Raw genomic sequence first — 27,832 nt, 5'->3', positions numbered from 1 at the left:
CTGTATCATCTAACCTACTGCTGATTCCTTCTAACACACTTTAAAATTTGTTACATATTCTTCAGCTCTTTTTGCTCTTTACATTTTCTAACTTTTTGCTTAACACCCCACTTACATCAATGAACAGATCATCCAGACAGCAAATCAATAAGGAAACATTAACCTGAAATGATACATTAAAATGGACTTAATAGATATATATAGAACATTCCATCCAAGAGCAACAGGATACACATTCTTTTCAAGTGCATATGGAATATTCTCCAGGACAGGTGACATGCTAGGCCACAAAATAAGTCTCAGTAAATTTAAGAAAACTGAAGTCATATAAAACATCTTTTCCACCAAAATGCTAGGAGACTAGGAATCAACTATAAGAAGAAACTACCCAAACCACAAACAGATGGAGGCTTAACAATATGTTACTAAACAACCAATAGGTCACTGAAGAAATAAAAGAAGAAACCCCAAAATACCTGTAGACAAATGAAAATGAATACACAATGATCCAAAATCTATGGGATGTAGCCAAAGCAGTTCAAAGATGGAAGTTTATAGTGATACAAGCTTACCTCAGGAAACAAGAAAAATCTCAAACAACCTAACATTACACCTAAAGGAACTACCAAAAGAAAAGCAATCAAAACCCAAAGTTAGATGAAGGAAAGAAATCATAAAGATCAGAGCAGAAATAAATGAAAAAGGGACTAAAAAACAATAAAAAAGATCAACAAAACTAAAACCTAGTTCTTTGAAAAGATAAACAAAATTGATAAACCTTTAGCCAGACTCATCAAGAAAAAAGAGGGCCCAAATCAGAAGTGAAAAAGAAGTTACAACCAATGCCACAGAAACTCAAAGGATCATAAAAGTTACTGTGAACAATATTATGTCAAAACAGACAACCTAGAAGAAATGGATAAATTCCCAGCAATGTACAATTTTCCTAATACTGAACTGGGAAGAAACAGAAAAGACTGACAGACCAATCACTAGATAAAATTGAATCAGTAATTTAAGAAAAAAAAACAACCTCCAAACAAAAGTTCAGGACCATACGGCTTCACAGGTGAATTCTAACAAACATTTAGAATTAATGAAAAGAGTTAATACCTACCCTCAAACTATTCCAAACACTACAGAGAGGAAGGAACTCTTCCAAACCCATTTTATGAGGCCAGCATCACCCTGATAGCAAAACTAGACAAAGACACTACCAAAAAAAAAAAAAAAAAAAAATCACAGGCCAATATCACTGATGAACCCAGATGCAAAAATCCTAAACAAAATATTAGCAAACCAAATCCAACAATACGTTATAAAGATTATACACTGTGATCAAATGGGATTTAACCCAGGGATGCAACGACTTTTCAATATCTGCAAATCAATCAATGTGATACCACACTAACATACTGAAGAATAAAAACCACATGATCGGGCTTCCCTGGTGGCGCAGTGGTTGAGAGTCCACCTGCCGATGCAGGGGACACGGGTTCGTGCTCCGGTCCGGGAAGATCCCACATGCCGCAGAACAGCTAGGCCCGTGAGCCATGGCTGCTGAGCCTGCACGTCCGGAGCCTGTGCTCCACAATGGGAGAGGCCACAACAGTGAGAGGCCCGCGTACCACAAAAAAACAAAAAAAACACATGATCATCTCAATAAATGCAAAAAACGCTTTTGACAAAATTCAACATTCATTTATGATAAAAACTCTCCAGAAAATGTGTAAGGGGGGGAACATACCTCAACATGATAAAGGTCATATATGACAAGCCCACAGCTAACATCATACTCAACGGTGAAAAGCAGAAAGCATTTCCTTTAAGATCAGGAACAACACAAGGATTCCCACTCTTACCACTTTTATTTAACATAGTTTTGGAAGTCCTAGCCACAACCATCAGAGAAGAAAAAGAAACACGAGGAATCCAAGTCAGAAAGGAAGAAGTAAAACTGTCACTGTTTGCAGACAACGTGATATTACACATAGAAAATCCTAAAGATGTCACCAGAAAACTACTAAAGCTCATTAATGAATCTGGTAAACTTGCAGGATACAAAATTAATATAAAGAAATCTGCTGCATTTCTATATATTAATGATGAACTATCAAAAAGAAAAATTAAGAAAACAATCTGATTTCCCATTGTATCAAAAAGAATAAAATACCTAGGAATAAATCTAAGGAGGTAAAAGACCTGTAACCAGAAAACTGTAAACACTGAAGAAAGAAACTGAAAATGATACAAATGAAAAGATACACCATGTTCATGGATTTTTAAGAATTTATATTGTTAAAATGTCCATAATGCCAAAAGCAAATAACTAGAACAAATAATTCTAAAATTTGTGTGGAAACGCAAAAGACCCTGAACAGCCAAAAGTAATATTGAGACAGAAGAACAAAGCTGGCAGTTATCACACTCCCTCATTTCAAACCATACTATAAGGCTATAGTAATCAAAACAGTGTGGCACTGGCCTAAAAAAAGACACATAGATCAATGGAACAGAATAGAGAGCCCAGAAATAAACCCATGCTTATATGGTCAATTAATCTATGACAAAACAGGAAAGAATGTACAGTGGAGAAAAGACAGCCTCTTCAGTAAATGGTGTTGATAAACCTGGACAGCTACATGCAAAGGAGTTAAACTGGACTACTGTCTCACATCATATACAAAAATAAACTCAAAATGGATTAAAGACTTAAATGTAAGACCTGAAACCATGAAACTCCTAGAAGAAAACACAGGTAGTACACTCTTTGACATTGGTCTTAGCAATATTTTTTTGGATATATGTCCTCAAGCAAGGGAAACAAACAAAAAAATAAACAAGTGTGACTACATCAAACTAAAACATTGTTGCATTGTGAAGAAAACTATCAACAAAATGAAAAGGCAACTTACTGAATGGAAGAAGATATGTGCAAACTATGTACCTGATAAAAGGTTAATATACAAATGATATATCTGATAAAGGGTAAATATACAAAGATCTCATGCAACTCAACATCAACAGGAACATGAAAAGATGCTGAACTCTGCTAATCAACAGAGAAATGTAAAGTGAAACCACAATGAGATATCACCTCATCCCTGTCAAAATGGCTACCATCAAAAAGACCACAAATAACAAATGTTGGCAAAGATGTCAAGAAAACGGAACCCCTGTACACTGTTGGTGGGAATATCAATTGGTACAGCTACTTTGTAAAACAGTATGGAGGTTCCTCAAAAAACTCAAAATAAAACTACCATAGGATCCAGCAACCCCACTCCTGTGTGTGTATCAGAAGAAAACAAAAATACGAATTCAAAAAGACATATTGAATATATACCCCAATGTTCATAGCAGCATTATTTACAATACTCAAAATATGGAAGCAACCTATGTGTCCATCCATCAAAAGATGAACAAAGAAAGAAGATGTGAATATATATTTATATAGAATGAAATACTACTCAGCCATAAAAAAGAATGAAATTTTGCCATTTTCAACAACATGTATGGACCTGGAGGATATTAGGCTAAGTGAAATAAGTCAGTGAAAGACAAATACTGTGTGATATCACTTATATGTATAATCTAAAAAATAAACTAGTGAATATAACAAAGAACAGATTCACAGATACAGTGAACAAAGTAGTGGTCACCAGTGAGAGAGAGGAAAGGAAAGGGGGAGGGGCAGAATATGGGTAGGGGATTAAGTGGTACAAACTATTATGTATAATATAAATAAGCCTCAAGGATATATTGTACAGCATCAGGAATATTTTATAATAACTATAAATGGAGTATAATCTGTAAAAATTTTGAATCACTATGTCGTACACCTGAAGCTAATACAATACTGTAAATCAACTATACCTCAATTTAAAAAAAAAAGGAATTAACACCAATTCTTCGCAAACTCTTCCAAAAAACCGAAGAGGGAAGACATCCTAATTCATTCTATAAGGGCAGCAATACCTGATACCGAAGGTAGACATAGAAACTACAAGAAAAGAAAACCACACTAAGATATTACTGATGTAACAATCTTCAACAAAATACTGGCAAACTGAATTCAGCAGCATATTAAAAAGGATTATATACCATGGCTTCATGGGATTTATTCCTGGAATGAAAAGACGGGTCAACATATAAAAATAAATCAAGGTAATAGAGTATAATCATAAAATGAAAGGAAAAAATGATCAGAAATTGTATTAGTTAATTATGCAGACATGCATAAAAAGTATTTGACAATATTCAAAATCCTTTCATGATAAAAACACTCAGTAAAGTAGGAAGAGAAGGAAACTCTTTGAACATGATAAAGGCCAAATATGAAAAGCCCACAGCTAAATTCATACTCAATGGTAAGAGACTAAAACCTGTGCCCCTAAAATCAGAAACAGGAAAAGAACACCTGGTTTCATTTCTATTTAACAAAGTACTGGAAGTCCTAGCCAGAGTAATTAGGTAAGAAAGAGAAATTAAAGGCATCAAAATTAAATGGAAGAAGTAAAATCACCTCTGTTCAAAGATGACATGATCTTATATGTAGAGAACTCTAAAAAGTCTACCAAAACAACCACAAAACCCACATTACCACAGCTAATGCATGAATTCAGAGAAACTGCAGGATATAAAATTAAGTAAAAAATCAGTTGCATTTCTAGTTATTAGCAATGAACAATCTGAAAAGGAAATTAAGAAGAAAATTCCATTTATAACAGCATCAAAAAGAATAAAATACTTAGGAAGATATAACCAAGATGACCCAAGACTTATACCCTGAAAAATAAAAAACACTGCTGAGAGAATTTAAAGGAGACCTAAATAAATGTAAGGACATTCTGTACTCACAGATTTGAAGACCTAATATTGTTAGGTGATAAGACTACCAAAGCAATCTACAAAGTCAGTGTGATCCTTATCAAAATCCCAACAGTACTGTTTGAAGGAAAAGAAAAATCCATTCTATAAGTCATATGGAATCTCATGGGACCCTGGATAGCCAAAATAATCCTGAAAAAGAAAAGCAATGTTGAAGAACTCACATTTCCTTATTTCAAAACTTCCTACAAAGTGGCAGTAATTACAACAGTACAGTGCTGCATAAAGATAGATCTATATGCTAATGGAACAGAACAGACAGCCCAGAAATAAACCTTCACATATATGGTCTATTGGTTTTCAACAAGGGTGCCAAGAACATTAAATGGGAAAAAGACAGCCTTTTCAACAATTAGTGCTGAAAACATTGGATACCCACATGCAAAAAAATAAAGTTGTACTTTTACCTAATACCATATACAAAAGTTAACTCCAAATGGATCAAAGACTTAAGCATAAGAGCTAAAACTATGTAAAACCCTTAGAAGGAAAAGTAAGATAAATTGGACTTTATCAGAACTTAACATTTTTGTGCATCAAGGGACACTATGTAGAGAGTGAAAAGAATGGGAGAAAATATTTGCAAATTATTTATCTGATAAGCGATTCATATCCAGAATATTAATTATTAGGGAAATGCAAATCAGAATCACAATGAGATACCACTTTACACCTATTAGGATGGCTATTATCAAAAAATGAAAATAACAAGTGTCAGTAAGAATGTAGAGAAATTGGAACCCTGTACATTGCTGGTGGGGATGTGTAAAGGTGTAGCTGCTATGGTTTCTCAAAAAGGTACACAGAGAATTTCCATATCATCCAGCAATTCCACTCCTTGGTACATACTCAAAACAACTGAAAAAATGTGGACTCACGCAGATACTTGTACACCAATGTTCACTGCAGCATTATTCACAGTAGCCAAAAGGTGGAAACAAACCAAGTGTCTATCAACAGATGAATAAAAAAATGTATGTACATACAAGGGAATATTATTCAGTCATAAAAGGAAGTGAAATTCTGATACATGCTACAACATGGATGAATCTTAAAACATATTATATTATGCTAAGTGAAATAAGACAGATGCAAAAGGGCAAATACTGTATGATCCACTTATAAGAGGGACCTAAAATAGGCAAATGTATACAGTCAGAAAGTAGAATAGAGGTTATAAGGGGCTGAAGGGAGAGAATAAGAAGTTGTTTAATGGGCACAGAATTTCTGTTTGGGATGATGATAAAGTTCTAGAAATAGTGGTGTCAGTTACACACTGTGAATTTGATGTCACTGAACTGTACACCTTATGGTTAAAATGGTAAATTTTATGTTATATATACTTTACCATGATTTTTTTAAAAGTGTTATTGAAAAAGAAAGGCCACTCAAGTCCTCTCTCTGCCTTGATTCCTCTGTTCTTAAATTGGAGACATAGTAAAACTTTATTTCGTTTAGTTTTGTATTTGGTTTTGTCTACCTTAGAACAAGGTATTTTGGACATTCAAGTTTTCCACAGAAGTGAGAATTTTTCCTTAAATCAGGGATTGGCTAACTTTGGCCTTCTGCCTACTTTGTGAATAAAGTTTTAATGAAACACAAAGCTTCTGTATTACAACAGTGGAGTTGAGTAGTTCATACAGAGATCATATGGCTTACAAAGCCTTAAATATTTACTTTCTGGCCCTTTATAGAAAGTCTGCCTTAAAGTATCAATACCAGTTTTTAGTTTTACCATTTTCAATGAAAATATTTTAAAATATATTTCACATTTACCCACCTTTTACAACTCAAAATATTAACTACTGTATTTAACTCTACTAGTAGCTCATGATCATCACTATTATCAATAATTATTAAACTATGCTGTAAAAGTGATTTCATCAGAATATATAAGGTATATGGGCTATATCTGTCCTAATACTATCTGTTGATAGCTCTGCTTTTCTGAGACCCCGTACTCACACCGTACATGTTTTTCTGTCTTCTCGCTTCTCATCAGTATTCATTTTTCACTTTAAAGCCCCAGTCCCTCCTGCAAGGCCTTAAAAATAACATAAGTATATTTCAACTAGGCTCAAAACGAACAACAAGAATCTGAATGAGAGCTCCTGTGAATAAACTACATGTGTTTTCATTTGAAAGATAAATTTTGTCACTCCACAAGCTTTAGTTTATTTTTGGATCTTTAGCTGTAGGCAGCAGAATTCTACAGGTGAGATGCTATTGTAAAATAGCATTGTATTTCCCTTCCAAATTAAAGATCAAATTAAATAAGAATACTGAGTTCTTTGAATTCAAAGAAAGGAATTTGATATATCCAGAGTATGGAAGAATTTTATCTAAAGAGGAATTAAGAGACTAAAAGATTGGCCCCAAAACTTACTAGTATAGTTTCAGAGATTAGACCATATGGAGTATGCTTACCCATTAATCATGAACATATAATTAAAATGTGTATGGCTTAGGTTTAGATTTAACAAGCTAAATAGATTCAGGGTCCTGAGAGTTTTATACGTAATTCTGAAAAATCAAAACTCTAAATACATGTGCATGTGTTTTGGGCATGAGAGAAGGTAAGGGCTTTCATCACAAAAAGTAAAAACTCCAGGAAATCTCACTAAAGAATTACAAATATTAACGTCTATTATTGAGAAATGAATACATTTTCTTGCTTCATTTAAAGCGATTAACAATATAACTAACACACAACTCAAGACTCTTCCATTTCCCATAGCATCAATTTCTAACACTGGAATAACTTAATCGAGAAGCCTACAATCTTAGATATGTAGACTAGACATAAAATTCTGTTGTACATTCTATGGGTTATGATGGCATATATCTACCATTATGGTATCTTAGAGTATCTTCATTGCCCTAAAAACCCTCTATGCTCCTCCTATTCATCCCTCCCTGCACCAACCCCTGGCAACCACTGATTTTTTTTTTTACTGCCTCCATGCTTTTCTACAACATCATATAATTGGAATCATACAGTATGTAGCCTTTTCAGATTGGTTTCTTTCACTTAGTAATATGCATTTAAGGTTCCTCCGTATCTTCTCACAGCTTGATAGCTCATTTCTTTTTAACACTGAATAATATTCCACTCTCTGGATGTATGACAATTTATCCATTCACCTGTGAAAGGACATCTTACTTGCTTCCAAGTTTTGGCAGTTATTAATAAAGCTGCTATAAATATCACATCTTTTTATCCTATCATACTGAGTACCCAAAAGATAAGTGACTAATTTTTAAATAAATGTATAAATTCAGGACTACTATTTCACATTTTCCCCCTACTAAATCCCTAATAGAGAATATCCTCAACACTAAAGGCTCTGCCTCTGACACCTTATATTTCTGAAAATGATAAAAACATTAGGGATGCATTTCAGCTAACGACTCAGAATCAAATAAGGTGCAGATATGATTGATCATATGCTATAAAGGCAAATAAACATCATTTTCTATAATCTTTTACTTATAATAATAGATAGCATTTATTGACCATTTACTATATGGCAGACAGTTCTAAGAACTTCATACACACACATGCACACAGCTTTTTAACAATGAAAATTATGTAAGTTCTAGAAAGTAGACAAACATTATACAACAGTTACACCAGAGAACTCTTATTTTAGAGTACTACACAATGAATTAATCTATTTTTCTTCATTCATAAGGTATGTACTATGCACTAGTAACAGGGAAAGAGTGATAAGACAGAGAAAGTTCATAATCTCATAGAAGCAAAAATAGACAAACAAAAGCTAAGTAAATGAATAGGACAACTTCAGTGACAATGGGAAGACTGGAACATGAAAAACAAGAACAGCATGATGTAACAGTTCTAAGGTGGTGCTGTTTAGGCTGGGTGGTCCAGGAAACGTGTCTAAGAAAGTGACATATACTTTGAACATACTCAGAAATTCAACTCTGCTGTATAATTAACTTGATATGGGAGAGATAATGAAATACATTCTTGGGAAAAATTTATTCCTTTTAAAATCCCCACCCCCATTTGAGACAGTACAGTTAATCCCTAAAATTAAATCCACAGCTGTGCTTTTTTTGGATACCTACCAAGATACTTGTTCATGAGCATGTGAACAAATTCTATACTGGGAAAACTTCTGCTTTCATATACTCTTGATTATTTTGGAACAACTGCTCCAAATTTTACCTTTATAATCTGCCACATACATTATTAATTAAATCTTGAAAAAACCAAATACATGTGGAGAAAAAGCCTAATTTACAACTTTTGCCTAAAACAGCATTAAAAAGTAAAAAATTTTTTCATTAAGGAAAATGAAGATGATATTCCAAATATCAATAGTCATACATTCTATATCTGAGTTTACTATATACTTTCAAAAGAAGACTTAGATTTGATGATATACTTTTCTACAAATTGCCTAGGCATTAAAAGTTTCTGCCAAAGGACAAGAATAAAGATAGAGACCTAGAGAATGGACTTGAGGACACTGGGAAGGGGAAGGGTAAGCTGGGATGAAGTGAGAGAGTAGCACTGACATATACACTACCGAATGTAAAACAGATAGCTAGTGGGAAGCAGCTGCACAGCACAGGGAGATGAGTTCAGTGCTTTGTGACCACCTAGAGGGGTGGGATAAGGAGAGTGGGAGGGAGATGCATGAGGGAGGGGATATGGGAATATACGTATGCATATAGCTGATTCACTTTGTTATACAGCAGAAACTAACACAACACTGTAAAGCAATTATACTACAATAAAGATGTTAAAAAAAAGTTAATATTAAGGATGAAATTTTCCTATTTAAGGACTATTTCAGAGAAATAAGAATATGCATTTCAAAGACACAAAAGGAATTTCTTCAGTTTCTTATACGACATCACAAAGACAAGGTATTTTTAAAACACCCTTCAAAGCATAAAAAAAAAATCTAAGAAGCAAACACTAAATGATTTATATGTAAATGCCTGTATAAAAAATCAGTTGATCTTCCTTTTGTTCATATAAACATCTTTTTAAAGAAAAAAAAAAGTTTCTGCCAAGTTTTCTCTGCCAGTTTATGAAAAATGTAAAGGCTGACTTGTTTTCTTTTCTAGAACTGTACAACTCTGTTAAAACATAATTTTGTTGTTTTACACTAACAAATAAAGACTCAGATTCAAATATTTATTAAGTACCTCCTTTGTTCCAGTAACTGTACTAGGTGCTTATACTTTCATATAAGCATGAATGAAACAAAACAAGCATGGGAGAAACATTTTTCCCTTGAAGAAAGCTGAAGTTAAATGACTTAACCAAGGTCACGAATCTAGTAGTAGTAAACAGGAGCTATCTGAATTCAAACCTGGGCTTTCAGATACCAAGTTCAGGGGTTCTTCCACAATTACTGTCGCCTTTGTAGTTTCCTCAAGTATGCCTTAAAATGGTGCTAGTGATGTCAATTCCTATAGATGAAGATTTGGCTAAAGAGTTTGAATATGGCTGAAAAGAACATATTTTTACCTAGTAACATGTTCTGTGACACTATCTTTTTACACAATCAACATTGACAGGTCATGCAAAATTCAATCTATTTTCAATCTACCTCTTAGCTTGCTGCTGGGCTACAAGTAGGTTCCAAGGTTTTCTCCCTGAGAAGTCCATAGACAAGGAAGAATCAATCAATTTATATTAAAATCAGAGACCAAAAATCAATCATCCATCTAGAGGAATGGTACAAATTCAGTAAACTGGGGTACAGCATAGATCAGAAACCTAGAATTTGAAAGAACAGTAAACTATCTCTAAGCTCAATGCACAACTATGAATCTGAAAAACTTTGTCAGGTCAACTATTACTAGGAGCAGGAAAAGGTGCACTAAGCTGTCTCAAAGAATTGAAAACAGAACCTACAGGAGGGAGTGACAGTGGAAGAAAGCAGCTTGAGTTAAGGGTTTATAAGAGCCTGAAACCCAAATGTTTTTGATTCACCTTTCTTAGTTCACTCTATGAGAACAATGTCTCTTGTTTCTGTCATTCTTCTGTAATGAATTTCAGCATATAACTGCCTTATGTGCCATTTAAAAACTTTTTCTACTCTGATTCGAAAAGATACATGAAGCCCAATGTTCACAGTGGCACTGTTTACAATAGCCAAGACACAGAAGCAACCTAAATGTCCATCAACAGATGAATGGATAAGATGTGGTATATATACATAATGGAATATTACTCAGTCATAAAAAAGAATGAAATAATGCCATATGCAGCAACATGGATGGACCTAGAGATTATCACAGAAAGTAAAGTAAGTCAGAAAAAAAGACAAATACCATACGATACCGCTTATATGTGTAATCTAAAATATGATACAAATGAACTTATTTGTAAAACAGAAACAGATTCACAAACATAAAAAAGAAATGTATGGTTACCAAAGGGGAAAAGGAGTGGAGGAGGAATAAATTAGGAGTTTGGGATTAGCAGATACAAACTAATATGTATAAAACAAAACAGATAAGCAACCAAGATCTACTGTACACCATAGGGAGCTATGTTAAATATTCTGTAATAAATCATAATATAAAAGAATATTAAAAAGAATATATATATGTATAACTGAATCACTCTTCTATACACCAGAAACTAACACAACATTGTAAATCAACTATATTTCAATTAAGAAAAAAAAACTTTTTCTAATTATCAACACTACCTTTTCTCATCTAATTCACTATAAATAAATTGTTTGGGAGGTGGGTATAAAATCATTTCCACCACAGTATCAGTACAACACATGAAAACTGAAATCAAAAGAATAACTAAGAAGTCTCAGAGTATGTTTCAGACAAGTATATATTTTATGAATGCATCACAGAAGCACTTATTCATTGTCTAATAACAAGTTGTTAATTACTAGCCTAAATTATACACTATTTCTTTTTACCTTCATGTTAAATTACAATGCTCATAAATATTACAGTACTGTGCAATAGAACTTTGATGATAGAAGGGTTCTGTATCTACACTGTTCAGTACATAAGCCACAGGCCACATGTGAACTACTGAGCACTTGAAATATGGCAAATGCATTTGAGAAGATTTTTTATTTTTTTAAATTTTAATTAATTTAAATGTAAATATTCACATACTGCTAGTAGGTACTCTAGCTAGCTCAGCTTTATACAAACAGGAATCACAAAATTATTTACATTAAGGATGGCTTTAGTTAAAAACTTCATACCTTTAGAATATAAACACACAGAACAGGAAGATGAAAAATAATTTATGTTGGAAAGAGAAATTTTGATCTGATCAAACAAGCATAATGAGCTTCATATTTTCAATCATAAAGGTATACAGAATTCATACAAATTAGTAAATTACATAAGCAATCAAGCCTATCATTTGGCTGAAATTTTTCAATAGTCATTTCAACTGTTACTATGTCCGAAAGTCTGTTCTTTCATACTTTATAATTCATTAAACTACTGATGCTTACAGAATTAGGTTCATTACCAGAAAACTATGAGGTATGTAATGGTTTTACTGGAAATAATTTGTAGTGTGAATATTTCTGCGAAGGCAATTCTTTTAAGAGAGGGTATCTCCAGGCATAGCTAAAGAATAATTCACTATTGACATTTATTTCATTTGGAGAAGAGCTTCTGCAAGTTTGAGGATAAAAAGTGGCCAAAATAGATTAAAAGATTATTGGTATTTTTAGGAACAATTATTACTAGGAGATAATACTTTGAGCCCAAATGAATATCAGGATATGTGGGGGAAAAGAAAAAAAAAGGTTTACCTTCTGAAAGCTTATTTTCTCAAGCCTTCCTTTCTTTCTTCCTCTGATCAGCCCTCTTCATTTTTTTTTTTTTCCATTTCTATACACCACTGCATAACATACAAACCCTCCAATTCCTCTGGTTCTCTTATTTATTTGTGACTCAATGGAGCATAAACAGACAACTGAAGAATATTCTAAATCTTTCACAGACACAATAAATATTACTTTAAAAGTACATGGTAATCTTAAATTTTACATAGTGTAAGCCTTTTATTTTTACAAATGAACAAAATGAGACAGTAAGACTAAAGACTTGTCCAATGTCATATAGTTACATAGTAACAGTGCCAAAAGTAAAACGGAGATCAAACCCCTTGTACAAATTATTCCTTTATTTACACCATGTTGACAAAGAGTGTGTGTGTGTGTGTGTGTGTTTATCCTAAGAGCAAGAAACAATCTCCAAAGTCATCTAAGACAGAAATAACTAAGCCGTATGATTTTTCTGAAGCAGATACCTGATGACAGTATTTACTAATAAAACAATATATGTTTTAATTTGTAAAACAATTAGGCTTATAAAGGTGATTAGCTCAAAAAAATGAAGTTGGTTCTCTCCTTCACATGACCCGCATTTTTTTCCCTGCAGTTTTGCAACTTTTGACAAATAGTTTCCTATGACTGCATTAAACAGATAAAATCGTGTCACACTACTAAAGACCAACCTATGGGGTAAATGCCAGCAAAAGGAAAAATATATATTAAATTAATTAGTCAGAGTCCTGTTGTGATTTCTATTAAATTTTTTTATTTGAAGTAGTTTACTGCTTCCATTACATGTTCGAGAATCCATAAAAAAGATATAATAATCCTGCATTTCATAGATATCCATTAATTTCTTATTCATAGCCCATGGAGACTTAGATCAGACACTTTCACATGATCAAATAAAAATATTCAAAATATGAAAAGCAGTAAATAATTTTTATTTCCAGTAAGTGCCTAGAGACTCAGATTCATAAATTTCATAATTATTCTTCCCTGCTCTGGACATAAGCCCTTATTCTGTCCTTATTTTTAACACTGATATATTTGATAAAATTTTGCTTTTGCTTCCTTCATTTATTTTGGATCCAACACAGAAGGTTTACTCAAACTCTAATACAATTTTAAGAAGTGATCTTGATCGTTATATTTGAATTTTGTCAAATAGTAAACTTACTTTTTAGAGTATATGGTATATATACATTATCAGAGAAAGACGCAAATCTCCTAATCAGAAAGCAATTTTATAACAAAACTCAGTACCCATATTAGTAAATTTGGATTTCCAAGGCCAAGGTAACTTTTGGATTTTGAGCATGATACCCTTAGACAGCAACTTATTTTAAAAAGTAGCTTTACTAGTTTTAATAAATGTTATTTCCTGTTAAGAAACTATAATCCAGTTCTTAAGACTAGCTCCTTTTACACACAGCAAAGTTGGAATATAAAAATACAAGTGCCTATTAGAATCTAAGGATATCTTACCCTTTCAGAATCTATGTCCTTAAAATTAATGAACTTTCAAATAAAGGGATTAATATATTATCATATTTTTTAAGAACTTATTCTATTTTAAATGTAGGTTTTTGCATTTTGAAAACTTGTTTTACAAAAGAACTGTTAAGAATGTGCTTTAAAATGATTAGAAAGCATGAAAAAATTTTTAAAGCCTTGAAAAAGAAAATAAAATACAGACAGTATATAATTCACCTAAAAGAGCTTTCCTTCCTTCTGTTTAGTGCTAGGCTTTAATGACTAGTCTGCTTTTGCTAATCCACTTCCTTACCTTTCAACCATTCTTGAATTTACCCTATCTTCTGAAGGTTTACTGAATTTTTGTCCTTTCTCTTCCTCTTAACTGCCTTACTGAATCATGATAAAAAATGTCCTCATAATTGCTAAACCCAATGATCATTAATATTCCTATTACATCAACTCTCAGTATCTGTGACCATTCTTACCTTCTAGAAACATTACTTTGGTTTCTCTGACTTCCGTGGCCACTCCTCAATCTCTTTGAAAGTCTCTACTTTCTCTTTAAATCCGTGTTTTTAGGAGGTTACTTCCCAATACATGTTCGTTTTGAGACTTCTTTGAAGCTACTGGACTTCAAATACAGTTTATTACATTAAGTCATGCATCTAAGTAAGTTTCAAATCAAAACCTCTTTTATAAGATGCAGACCTTAATTACTTATAAATCATTTTCAGTTCCAAGTCCCCACTCACCTGTCAAAATTTATCTGAAAAAAAAAATTCCATCATTCCATCTTCCGAACAAAATCTGCCTCCCTCCTGCTTTGTCTATCTTGATAAATGGCAGTATCAACCACCCAGGTACTCTCTCTAGCAACCTCCCTTTATTTAAATAAATCACTGATGAAACGTGTACACGAAAACACGTATTTCTAATTCCTCAGAAAGAAAGACCCCTTCAGCTTGGACTGACTGGGTTGACAACATGGGAGAGTAGGGATGGGGGAAATGGGCTGTAATTGTGAAGACTAAAGAGAAAGAAATTTAGAAAGTACTAGGGCACAGGAAATACACAATGTCTTGACTTAGAATGCTGAGGCTGGAGGGAAAAACTACAAATTGTATCCAAGAAAAAGAGAGAAAGGGAAGAAGAAGTCAAAGATTAGAAATTCTAGTGACAAAACCAGACACCTGAAAATCAGATGAAAGAAATGGTTGTCAAGACAGCATTCTATGATGAAATATCCATCTTATACAAACCTCGTATCTTTGGGGAGCAAGGGTTACGAACTTGCAATTAACCTAAATACCATTAGCAAAAAAGGTGCCAGATTCCATTGATAAATTATGTTCTGAATGTCACTAACAATAATTACTAGACACTGAATAGCCCAATTCTCTTGTCTCTAAGTCACCCTCCCAAATAAATTTCTAAATTTCACTTTACCTTTCATTTAATTGCACTCTATTTGCTCCCACCTCTCCAATTTACAAATTTTAAATTCCTACTCCATATAGTGCATCTTTAACATTCTGGAATTTGTTATATGAACCACTTAAATTCTTAGGGTCTAACCGTGCTCTCTTACTGCAAGCAAAGGCTCTTATTTTTAGTGAACAGCCCAACACAGAATTTTTCACATAAGTGAAGGGTAGGGGAATAGTTGAAGTGGAAGGTAGTGAGATGTAGAACTGAGAAGAAATATTTCACTCCTGGATTTGCAACTGAAGGAAATGGCAGAATTACTAGATTAGAGAAACAGTGTATGTTTTGTTCAATAGCTCTTCAGCTTAATCAAAACCAAAAACCAAACTATCTACCATTCCTCTTCAAAGCACACGCACACAGATGAACATACACACAATGAATACCCGTCCTCCAAGAATGGAATAGCTCAGTGTCATCAGTGTCAATTTCGTAAGCTAGCTATTTACAGAAAAATTGAGTTCCGTACTACTGGAATAGAAAACAGTATATTTCATTTTTAAACTCTTGTTTAATATGACAGTGGTTGTTAGAAAATATTTCAAAAGCACATTCAGAAAACTTAAAACAAACAATTTCAAATGATTTAAGAACACTTTTCTTACACACACACACACACAGATGTCTACAGTTTACTTGGAAATGGATCAAAATGTAACATAGACTGACGAATAGACAATGGATTTATGACCAGATATATATAAAACTAACATAATATTAATGGTAGAATCAAGATGGTGGGTATATGAGTAGTCACTATGAAACTGTTTCAATTTCCCTGCCTGCTTGAGAACTTCCATTAAGAATACTAGGAAAGAGATATGGGGATATACATATATGTATAGCTGATTCACTTTGTTATAAAGCAGAAACTAACACACCATTGTAAAGCAATTATACACCAATAAAGATGTTAAAAAAATACTAGGAAAAACCCCACGAGAACAATAATAAATCACATACACACATGCCCTGTATTTAAAAACAAAAACTTACCTCACGAATTAACTCTAGTGAAAAGAAATAAATAGTTTAAAAAGTAAAAACTCTGAGACCAATATATGTAAAATCTAAGGAAGGTACCCAAAGGTGTACTGATAAAAAAATTTACAGCCTTAAGTGTTTTCCACTGAACTGAAAAATAAAAATAAACTTACTATTCGACAACTAGTAGAGATAAATATTAAAGATTTTTAAAAATAATAAATTAAAAACATAAAGACAAAAATGACAAATCAAAAGCTCATTCTTAAAAAAAAAATACTAAAACCCCTGGCAGATTTTTTTCTTCATTCCTCACAAATATTTAACTTTGTAAAAGGATGTAACTGGGACTTCCCTGGTGGTCCAGTGGTTAACACTCCACACTTCCACTGCAGTGGGTGAGGGTTCAATCCCTGGTCCCTGATCGGGGAACTAAGACCCTGCATGCCTCATGGTGTGGCCAGAAAAAAAGGTGTAACCACAGACGTGATCTTTTCAATTTACAGAATAATTATATCTACAATTTTAGGCTTCTAAATTTGAAAATCTCAAGTGAATAAACTTCTAGGCAGATAAAAATGACATAAGTGACTCAAAAACAGGTAGAAACTTGAATAGACCTGAAAACACTATTAAAAACTAAGGCCTTAAATACCTGTTTGAGAGTTTCTTTGTCATCTTTTAGATCATAAATAAGTCAATAAACTCAGTTTAATCTCAATCAAAACCCCAAAAGGATTTTTTCAAATGAGCTTAACAAAATAACCGTAAAACACATCTGGAAAAAAAAAAGCATACAAAGATAACTAGGTAAATTCTATGACACCAGAATAGGCTAAGGAGAAAAGTATCCATTTGTAAACAGATACTATAAACCTATGTTATAATACGTGGTAATAATACAGCAGTGCAGGAATAGGCAGCAATCAAATGGAATAAAAGATCCAGAAATAAATCTATGCATATTTAAGAAGACATTTCAAATTGTGATAGATAATGAAGTGTTATGCAATACATGACAAAAGGCTATATATATGCCTAAATATATTTTAGATAAATTAACATATTTGCGTGTAAAATTTCAAATCATAAATTCTACAAGAAAAAATATAGGTATGTATTCAATAAAATGTTGTGCAGCGGGATTACTTCGTAAGAAAAAGGAAAGAAGAAATTAGGCTATATACAAGTTAAAGATTTTTGCTGGGTAAAAATAACATAAACTTAAAAGGCAAATGGTAATCTTGGAAAAAGAAGTAGCTACAAGTGAATATGATGAGCTATTCACTAAAAATAAGAGCCTTTTATTTTAGAAATAAAAATAACCAATAAGCATTTTTAAAAAGCCTTTCAGATGTATTACTGATAAGAGAAATTTAAATAAGGTTTTTAGTTTATCAACTGGGCAAAAATTTTAAAAAGATATGTAATACCCAGCAGTGGTAAAGCGTTGAAGAAACACAATTTCATACCCCAGTGAGGGAGGTGTACTTTGGCAACAGACTGAGGTGGGGCGGGGGCGGATGGAGTATTATCAGTACGTTAGAAATTAGAAAAGGTTTTAGAACTCTACATGTTCTTTGACACAATTCATTTCTTGAAACAGTGGGAAAGAAAAATACTGATTTGCACAGAAATTCAGTTAGAAATGTCCACTATAGGGTTGTTTACAATTTTTAAAAACATCCTTAATTTCCATAAATTGCAAGTAAATTATAAGCTTCGTAAAATGAAAGTTTAATCTCATGATAAAATGTTATCAGATTAAACCAAAATAGACAAGAATATGTAACAGTGGTGTCACTAGCTAGTAGGATTGTAAGAGTGTGTTCTTCCTGACTTAATGGTATTTTCTAGATAGTTTGAAATTATAGTCCTATTGCCTAAAAAAGCTTACACAGAAAGTCCTCTATTTGCAATGTTCCTTTTTCACCAAAATAAAGATTTTATACTTACTTCTCCATCATCAAGGACATTCATTTCCCCTATCCTCTGTTTCGCGAAATCAGTTTCTAGCTCACTGACCGGAGTTCAAGACCCCTAATCAACCCTTAAGCTTTGAATCTGAGAAATCCTTATCCAGTAAAAAGCTAGTTAAAATAGGAAAATGCTCTTTGTTGGCCTGGAACAAAAGTAAGCTAGGCTGCTTACTTTTTTCTGACTTCATTCTCATTTAGACACTATGCTTAGAATTGAAAGATGTGCTTACGAATAGAGAAAGTTATTATTTCAAAGCCTCTTTCTGGCCTCATGTCCTTTCCTCCAACCCCAAGAGTATTGTAAAATGATGTACAAAACTGCCTATGGGGACAGAATGCACAAGAAGTAAAAAACTATTCCTACAGAGTCAGAATGAAAACATACTTCTATTCACCACCCAAACCAAAATATTTCTTCAAACCTAACACTATCAAGTGGTACCACACTTGGGGCACTGGGAAGGGGATCCCTACGTGCAATTATACCTTTCATGTCTTTTATATCTATCTCATTTGTTTTACAAAATAAACCTCTGAGATAGTTGGACTACTGCCAGCTTTATTTTACAGATGAAGAAACTGAACTTCTGAAATGATGTGACATGCCCAAGATCACACAATTAATGCCTCTGAAGCAATTCCTGAGAGCAAATTCTTCTCAGTGACAGCAACCATCTCCCCTGTACAAATCTCAGTAGCAAAGCAGCCACATCCATCGACCTAAGAAACAGCAGCAATATATTTGTGAGTAAAACTTTGTTCACGGCTTTAGATTTAGTCGTTTCTAGGGGAGAATAATAACGAACATCGCGGGAATTCCCTAACAGTCCAGTGGTTAGGACTCGGCACTTGCACTGCAGTGGCCCGGGTTCAATGCATGGTTGGGGAACCAAGATCCTGCAAGCCGCATGGCGTAGCCAAAAAAAAAAAGAACATCTTCACTGATAAATGAGAATAAAGGAATAAAGACAGGTCTGATAATAATGTTTTCAGAGATAGTTAACAAGGAAAAAGGATATAACCTGATTTCTTAAGAAATGTTTAAGTGATTAAAGGTGGTATAGTTGACTGATCACTCCTTATCTCTAAACATACTTTTTTTAAAAAATTTTACTTTATTTTATTTTATTTTGGCCGTACCTCGCAGCTTGCGGGATCTCAGTTCCCCAACCAGGGATCAAACCTGTGCCCCATGCAGTGGAAGCGCAGAGTCCTGACCACTGGACTGCCAGGGAAGTCCCTAAACACACTTTCTTTACTTGTCTTCTGGGACACCACACTCATTACCTCACCGGCCACCTCTTTTCAATCCTTGATGGCTCCTTCTCTCTTGCTTTCACTATTGGACAGTATCAGGTACAATTCTTTCTTGGACCTCTTAATCTAATTACTCTCAAACTCTCAACCTAAGTGATGTCTTCCAGTCCTAGAGTTTTAAATATGGTCTACTGGTGATGCTTAAAATTTATTCAGTCCCAACCTCTCCTGTGAAATCTAGACTTGAATATTCAACTGCCTACTTGATTATCTCCACTTGGACATTTAATAGACATTTCAAACCTAACATGTCCAAAACTCTTGATTTTTTAAAACCAGAACCTAATAACTTTCACTATCTCCACCACTATCACTCTAGTCTAAACCATTAACACCTCAGTTTAAAGTATTCCAATAGTCTCTTAACTCATCTCCCTGTTCCCATTTTGTTCCCCTCCAGTCTATTATCCACAAAACAGCCAGAACCATATTTTAAAAATGTAAGCCAATTCTTTTGTCCAATTCAAGGGATTTTTTTCTTTTATCCAATTCAAGGGATTATTATTTTTTTTTACATTCTGTATTTCTACTTTTCTAATGTTAAAATAACCTTTTTTTATGAAATGATAGTGTTAGTAGGTGGTAAGTTTCTTTAGATATTTGTCTTTGGGTTTTGTTTCCGTGTTTTTACATAAGCAATAAAAAGTTAGTCTCCCCTTCTCAAAACACTCCAATGAACTCCCAAGGCATTTTAAATAAAGTCAACCAATACAATCTCTATCCAACCTCGTTTCCTCTTATTCTTCCTTCTTCTTGCTCATCTCCAGCCAGTGGCCTCTTTGTTCTCTGAATTCATTCATCCCATTCCTGTCCAGGACCAGCACTCTCCAACCAGATATCTACATGGTGTGCTTCCTTACATAAGTCTCTGCTAAATGACACCTTCTCAAAGAGTGGTATTCCCTAACCATTCACTAAAATAGTAGCTCTCTAGATGCCTCTTTTTTGTATAAAGAGGCTATCTTTAGTGTAAAAAGAGGTAAGTAGGTTAAAAATATATACTGTATTTACTTAAATTGAAAACAAATTCACTGGAAAGATACATGAAAAGTTACCTATTAACTCAGCAGATAAGGTAGATGGGTGGGAGGATTTTTCACATTGTTTGTTTTTAAAATATTGTTTGATTTTTTTTGAACAATTTTAATGTGTTATTTGAATGACTACTTAAAAGTAAATAAAAAATAGCAGTCCACCACTCTCTATCCCTTTACTCTAATTTATTTTTACTCACAGCATCTACGCTTACTTGACTTCATATAATATAATTATATAATTATCCACATCTCCACCAGACAGTAAGCTTCAACCAACTCCCTTAGTATTAGAGAATATAATGATTTTCTCCTTAACTAAAAACAAAACATTGAAATGGTTTTCAGTATCTTTTTGTCACCTTTTTCCTCCAGCATAGTTTATCTATGTAACTTTTATTCTATTTATAAATTTGCATGGTATGTCCTTGGCTATATCCAATACATGCACAAGATGAAGACATAAGAGGGCTTGCTTGTTAAATTTATAAATGTCAAAAAGCCAGGAAGAGAAGCTAATCCCTTGGATGACAGAATCATTATTTAAGAAGGTTTCAAGGACTTCCCTGGTGGTGCAGTGGTTAAGAATCCGCTTGCCAAAGCAGGGGACACAGGCTCGAGCCCTGGTCCGGGAAGATCCCACATGCCACTGAGCAACTAAACCCGTGCGCCACAACTACTGGGCCTGCGCTCTAGAGCCCGTGCTCCGCAACAAGAGAAGCCATCGAAATGAGAAGCCCACGCATCACAACAAAGAGTAGCCCCCACTCGCCACAACTAGAGAAAGCCTGTGCGCAGCAATGAAGACCCAACGCAGCCAAAAATAATAAAATTTAAAAAAAGATTTCAACTTTTAACTACACTCAAGTAGATGATATTTAAAAGGGTTAAAGGTACATATTGCTTAAAAACATCATCTACATGTATATACAGAATGGGAAAAATCTTAACATACAAAAGATGCAGGTTTATGTTGCCTACATCAGTGATTTCCAGACAAATTTTTCAAAAAACAAAATAGGAAACAACAAAGGTGGCCTCTCCCGTTGCGGAGCACAGGCTCCGGACGCACAGGCCCAGCGGCCACGGCTCACTGGCCCAGCCGCTCCGCGGCATGTGGGATCCTCCCGGACCAGGGCACGAATCCGTGTCCCCTGCATCGGCAGGCGGACTCTCAACCACTGCGCCACCAGGGAAGCCCAATAAAACTAGTTTTTTGGGGTTTTTCTAAAGTGATAAAATGAAACAACAAACTGATACTTGTAACAAATAAATCCCTAAGCATAGAATTTTTAAAAGCACCTTGATATTTACATTAATAGACATAACGCATGATAATTTTACAGTGTAAAGTTGGAAAACATGCAGATGGTTATTTACTTCCATACAAAGTAATTTTAGCACACCATGAAATTTAACAGTAAAATACATTTCAAGTTTGATTTAATATAATTCCACATGGTTTCCACAGATTATTTTTTAAGTAAATTGAAATTTAAGAAATATACTACTTCTTTTTTTAAAAGTCTATTAAAATACAACTAAAGGGCTTTCCCTGGTGGCGCAGTGGTTGAGAGTCCACCTGCCGATGCAGGGGACACGGGTTCGTGCCCCGGTCCAGGAGGATCCCACATGCCGTGGAGCGGGTAGGCCTGTGAGCCATGGCTGCTGAGCCTGCGCGTCCAGAGCCTGTGCTCCGCAACGGGAGATGCCACAACAGTGAGAGGCCTGCGTACCGCAAAAAAAAAAAAATACAACTAAAAACAGAACTACCATATGACCCAGCAATCCCATTACTGGGCATACACCCTGAGAAAACCATAATTCAAAAAGAGACATGTGGGCTTCCCTGGTGGTGCAATGGTTGAGAATCTGCCTGCCAATGCAGGGGACACGGGTTCGAGCCCTGGTCTGGGAAGATCCCACATGCCACGGAGCAACTGGGCCCGTGAGCCACAACTACTGAGCCTGCATGTCTGCAGCATGTGCTCCGCGACAGTGAGAGGCCCGCGCACCGCGATGAAGAGTGGCCCCCGCTCGCAGGAACTAGAGAAAGCCCTCGCACAGAAATGAAGACCCAACACAGCCAAAAATAAAATAAAATAAATAAATAAATTTTAAAAACAAACAAAAAAAGAGACATGTACCACACTGTTCACTGCAGCACTATGTACAACAGCCAGGACGTGGGACCAACCTAAATGCCCATCGACAGATGAATGGATATAGAAGATGTGGCGCATATGTACATTGTAATATTACTCTGCCATAAAAAGAAATGAAATTGAGTTATTTGTAGTGAGGTGGACGGACCTAGAGTCTGTCATACAGAGTGAAGTAAGTCAGAAAGAGAAAAACAAATACCATATGCTAACACATATATACGGAATCTAAAAAAAAAAATGGTACTGATGAACCTAGTGGCAGGGCAGGAATGAAGATGCAGACATAGAAAATGGACTTGAGGACACGGGGGAGTGGGGGCGGGAGGGCAAAGCTGGGGCAAAGTGAGAGTAGCATCGACATATATACACTACTGAATGTAAAACAGTTAGCCAGTGGGAAGCAGCAGCACAGCGCAGGGAGATCAGCTTGGTGCTTTGCAATGACCTACAGAGGTGGGATAGGGAGGGTGGGAATGAGGCTCAAGAGGGAGGGGATATGGGGATGTATGTATGCATATGGCTGATTCACTTTGTTGTACAACAGAAACTAACACAGTATTGTGAAGCAATTATACTCCAATAAAGATCTATTAAAAAAACGTCGATTAAAATACAATGTGGAATTAAGGGATAAAAAGTATAAGAAAACAAAAAAGCACTTTATGGCAAAATCAACTTAATAAAAGAGCACAAATTCAATTTTAATAAAAAAGTTAAACATGAATTTTTTCCTCAAAAAGTAAACTTTTTTAAGTTGAAAATAATAAAATTCATTAATTGAAGAAAACTGAACTTCATGGGTTCTTGTTATGTAGCAATTTCATTTTTCAGAGTTTATAGAGTTGATCATATTATAAAATACTACCGAATAGCAGAAAATATTATTAAAATATGGTTACTGATAAGAAGGGAAAAAATTCCAACAGTTTCCATTTTTATGAAAAGCCCATGTTAAGACATCTCTTCCTATATCAGTAAGTTAATTTATAAAATTATAGTTCCACTTCATTAGAATTATTACTTTCACATCAAAAGAAAAAGACTAGACTAATACAACTATGAGGTATCAATGAACTTGATTGTCACAGACAACTCAAAGAGCATGCAGAGAAGCTTTCCATAAATTTTCACAGGGTAGGGGGACTAGGGGACACAGCTGAAAAGAGCATATTGCAGAAGAAACCTTGGTTTTATTGAACTCTGCCTTTCATTAGCAGTTTGGCTTGGACAGCCAAGTCAGTTAACTTTCCAAGTTTTAGTGTCTTCCTCTTTCTCTGTCAAATGCATTTAGACTCTTCAGTTTTAAAACACCAAAATTCTACAATATTTGCAAAGTTAGGAAAAAGTAAAAGCAGCACTGGTTTTACTTTTTAAAAAACAATGGCAGAAAAATACAAAATGGTTTGTAACTTGCAATGTAATATTTCCAGAGCTGAATTCCTAAATCATTGCGGCATATCCAGCCAGGGTTATATCAGTGAAGATCTGGATACCGTATTCATAATGTCACTTTCTCCTCTCACATCATTCCTCCACCTGCTCCTCCCCATCCGGCTTCAATCTCTCTTTTGCTTGTTTTAATGCCAGCAAACGGTTGTAAGCTTAATAATCAAATCATTTTAAAAGATGCATTTTCAATCAAGTATGTTATCTGCTTCACCACATTTCTCCCAACTGGATGAATTTTCATTAAGAGAATAAAAATATGAATAAAAAATTCAGAAACAGAAATGTACCAGGCCTATGTTTGATTTTGAATGCTTAAAAAACAAAACGGAAGGATGTATCCTAACCTATTCCCTTAGGCACGTGAATGCGTTACCCACCCTATGAAAAAACATTCTGCTGGTTCATTTTCCTGCTACACAAACAGCTTCGTCGTCAGGCCCTTCCTGGTCCATTCTTCATCGTGAGCTAGTAATTTTATATGGATCACCTTGGCAATGCTTGGACAGGTACTGTCCTTGTCTTCCAGGAGCTTACATTCTCCAAGTAAAACTCCGCTAAACACTAAAAAAACAGATACTATGACTTAGGGTACAAATCCCACATCTTCCCGCCCCTTGTTAGGCAGCTGCTAATTTTTCTTTTCCTTACATAAAATGAAGGGACCCATACCAAAGCCCACATTTGAATTTCAGGACAATGAAGTCGACAGGAAGCTACTCTCTCCTCCCCCGGGTTACTACAGAGCCACAGCCTGAGCGGGTGCTGTCGCCTGGCGGGGTGCGTGACACCACGTCTTCCACGCCCTCCCACCGCGTCCGAAAGGCTCCTCGCCGGACCACCCCAAACCGCCCCACACATCAAAACCAACCACACGAAAAGAAACGACATTGGGAGCTGCTCCGATCGGGAAAACCCCTTCTCCAGCAGCAGCGTAGCCATTCCCTCCGCTGCTCCGCCCGCACCCCTGCAAACTGCTGGGGCGGAGGGGGCTGCACAAAGCCAGGAGAGCCAGAGACGACTCAATACGTGGACACTTGCAGGGGAAGCCGGCACGCAGGGCCCGGGGACGCAGGGTTGGGGGGCGGTGGGGGGGAGGGGCGCCCCCGCCGAGTCCCAGGTCCGGGGCGGGGGCGGCACACGAAGCCTCAGGGAAGCGCCCCTCGCCGCCGGCCCTCAACCCCTCCCGCCGCGGGCCGCGCCCGAGCCCCCGCTGCAAACCCGAAAAGAAGGATGTGGAAAGGCGGAGACGACGGCATCGGAGCGCATCACTTACCCCTCACTGCTGAGAGGGACCGGACGGGGGGGCGGGGCGCACCGCGTCCCGTGAGTCTCTCGCAAGCGTCCTCCCCCACCCTGTCGTCGTCGCCGCCGCCGCGGTCGAGCTCTCGGCCCCTCGGCGCCGCTGGGCAATAACGTTATTCCGCACACGCTCCGCACATAGCGGTAACGGCAAGGAGCGGCCGCCCAGTGCGCAGGCGCCCGGGGAGAGGGCGAGGAGCCCAGCCCTACCCCTGGTCCGGTCCAGTCCCAGCGAACTCCTACTGCGCAAGCGCCAAGCACAGACAATGAAAAGGGGTTGTGCGGGGGGGGGGGGGGGGGTCTCACCCACAGGCTTCTCCAGCTGCCGACTACGCAGGCGTATACCAAAGACCAGCTTCAACAATGAAGAGGACCCGGGCTTTAGCTGGGACCACAACCGGCAAGGACTACAGTTCCCAGCCGGCAGTGCGCCAACTCCAAGCTGTGGTCGGGTCGCTGGGCGTGCTAAGATTGGTAGTGTCAGCCGCCTTCACGATCTACGCTGTTTGGCAGATTCAGAGCTTCTTTTTCTTGAGAATTTATTTCGCGGTGTTGGCAGATGTTGCGGCTGAAGGGTGTTGAGCTTGTTATTTGCGTTCTTGAGAAGGCTCAAGGATCAACAGCATATAAGCGAATTTAGAAGAGTAAAGGCTTTGAGTGAACCCTTCCTGTCAGTTAGGTGGTCCAGACAGCAGGATGGGATGAAGGCAGGACTAAGCCTGGCTGGGCTACAGAAATGGGCGGAGCCTCCAAGGAGTCTCTTGGCAACCGGAACTTGCCGCCAAATCGCCAAAGCTTGAGCTTGGAGCGCGTTGCCCTCTGGGAATTGTAGTGTCATTGGTAGTGCTCTTAGGAGCTTCGACACTGTAAGCCCGGACACTGTGGACTACAACTTCCGACGTCCACCACGAGGGTCCGTGGGTGGGAAGAGGCTGGAGAGCTCAGTACGAGATTCTGTGCTCCCCAGTGACAGCAGCAGCAGGAAGTCGGTGGGCCCCTTCCGGGGGCTGAGGCCTCTTGCACTCCGAGGGGAGAACACTGGACACTTCCCCACGCAACTCCCATCTCTGGGCCCCGAGTGTGTTCATGGCGAAGTCCCCGGAGAACTCTGCCCTGGAGGAGATTCTGGGGCAGTATCAACGGAGTCTCCGGGGTGAGTTGCTCCGAACCTCTGTGCCCTAGCCCCTTGATAGCAGGGCCTAATGGACGGGAGCTGACCAGGGGCGTTTCCTAACACCTTGGTTCGGCCCTAGCCAGAACGCAGAGGAAGAAGATGGATGTTGCTGTGGAAAGATTAAATAGTTGTGTTTGTTTTTACGTTTAAGCAACGTTGTTTCCCTTGATTCCCATAGTTACCTGAACCAACTGCCTGATCTTTCCTGGGCATCTTTTTTACCCGGCGCCCGCAGAAACTCTTGGACGGCTCAATGCCAGTTTTGCCCAGTTCCCATACTTCTCTTTATAATCCAGTAAATTCCTGATGCGCTCTTTTTACACATTCAAATTATGGTGTAGTGGATTGAATGTGATTTATTGGACCAGGAATAAAAACCACTAATAATTATTTTAATCACAACAGCTTCTATTTAGTAGTCTAGGCTATTTACATACATTAAATCACTTAAAACTTACAATCTTATGAATGTCCCTCTTCTACACATGGGAAAATAGAGGTGCAAAGAGGTTAAGTTAGGCCAAAGCCAACATAGCTAGTTAGTGGCAGAGCCAGGTATTAAATTCAGTCAGACCTGTCTGCCTTAAAAGCCTATGTTTTTCTTTATTAATCATATTACAGTTACTATTACTGAAACTTTTTTTAGTTAATTCAGATTTTATTACTATAGTACCCTATGAGTAGCTGAAGAAGTGATATACTTGTAGATAGCTCTATCATCTTGAACATCATATATAACATCTAGAAACCTCATTTC

The 27,832-nt window shown here is 36.4% G+C and overlaps 2 protein-coding genes across 12 annotated transcripts in view; one reads left to right on the top strand and one right to left on the bottom strand.

Moving 5' to 3' along the window:
* The window catches only part of CEP170 (centrosomal protein 170), a 146,420-nt gene extending 119,786 nt beyond the window's left edge, over nucleotides 1-26,634 (bottom strand). For 3 of the 11 annotated variants that reach the window (XM_089919100.1, XM_089919075.1, XM_089919275.1), the window contains exon 1: nucleotides 25,876-26,137. The gene's annotated coding sequence lies outside the window, so the exon portion shown is untranslated. Of the gene's footprint in view, nucleotides 1-24,979; nucleotides 25,538-25,875; nucleotides 26,140-26,207 lie in introns of those variants that run through there. The other 8 variants (XM_089918919.1, XM_089919011.1, XM_089919153.1 and 5 more) reach the window with 5 other exon arrangements.
* The window catches only part of SDCCAG8 (SHH signaling and ciliogenesis regulator SDCCAG8), a 263,252-nt gene continuing 261,860 nt past the window's right edge, over nucleotides 26,441-27,832 (top strand). Inside the window, 1 exon segment of the mRNA XM_022579435.3 lies at nucleotides 26,441-27,054. Coding sequence (XP_022435143.2) covers nucleotides 26,988-27,054 — 67 coding nt within the window. The 5' untranslated portion in view covers nucleotides 26,441-26,987.

This window comes from Delphinapterus leucas, chromosome 1 (genome assembly GCF_059928025.1).
Source record: "Delphinapterus leucas isolate spDelLeu-1000000601 "Yukka" chromosome 1, BTC_Dleu_Yukka2, whole genome shotgun sequence".
Classification (NCBI taxonomy): Eukaryota; Metazoa; Chordata; class Mammalia; order Artiodactyla; family Monodontidae; genus Delphinapterus; species Delphinapterus leucas.
Note: the sequence above shows the minus strand (reverse complement) of the source record. Positions and strands in the feature narration are given on the sequence as shown.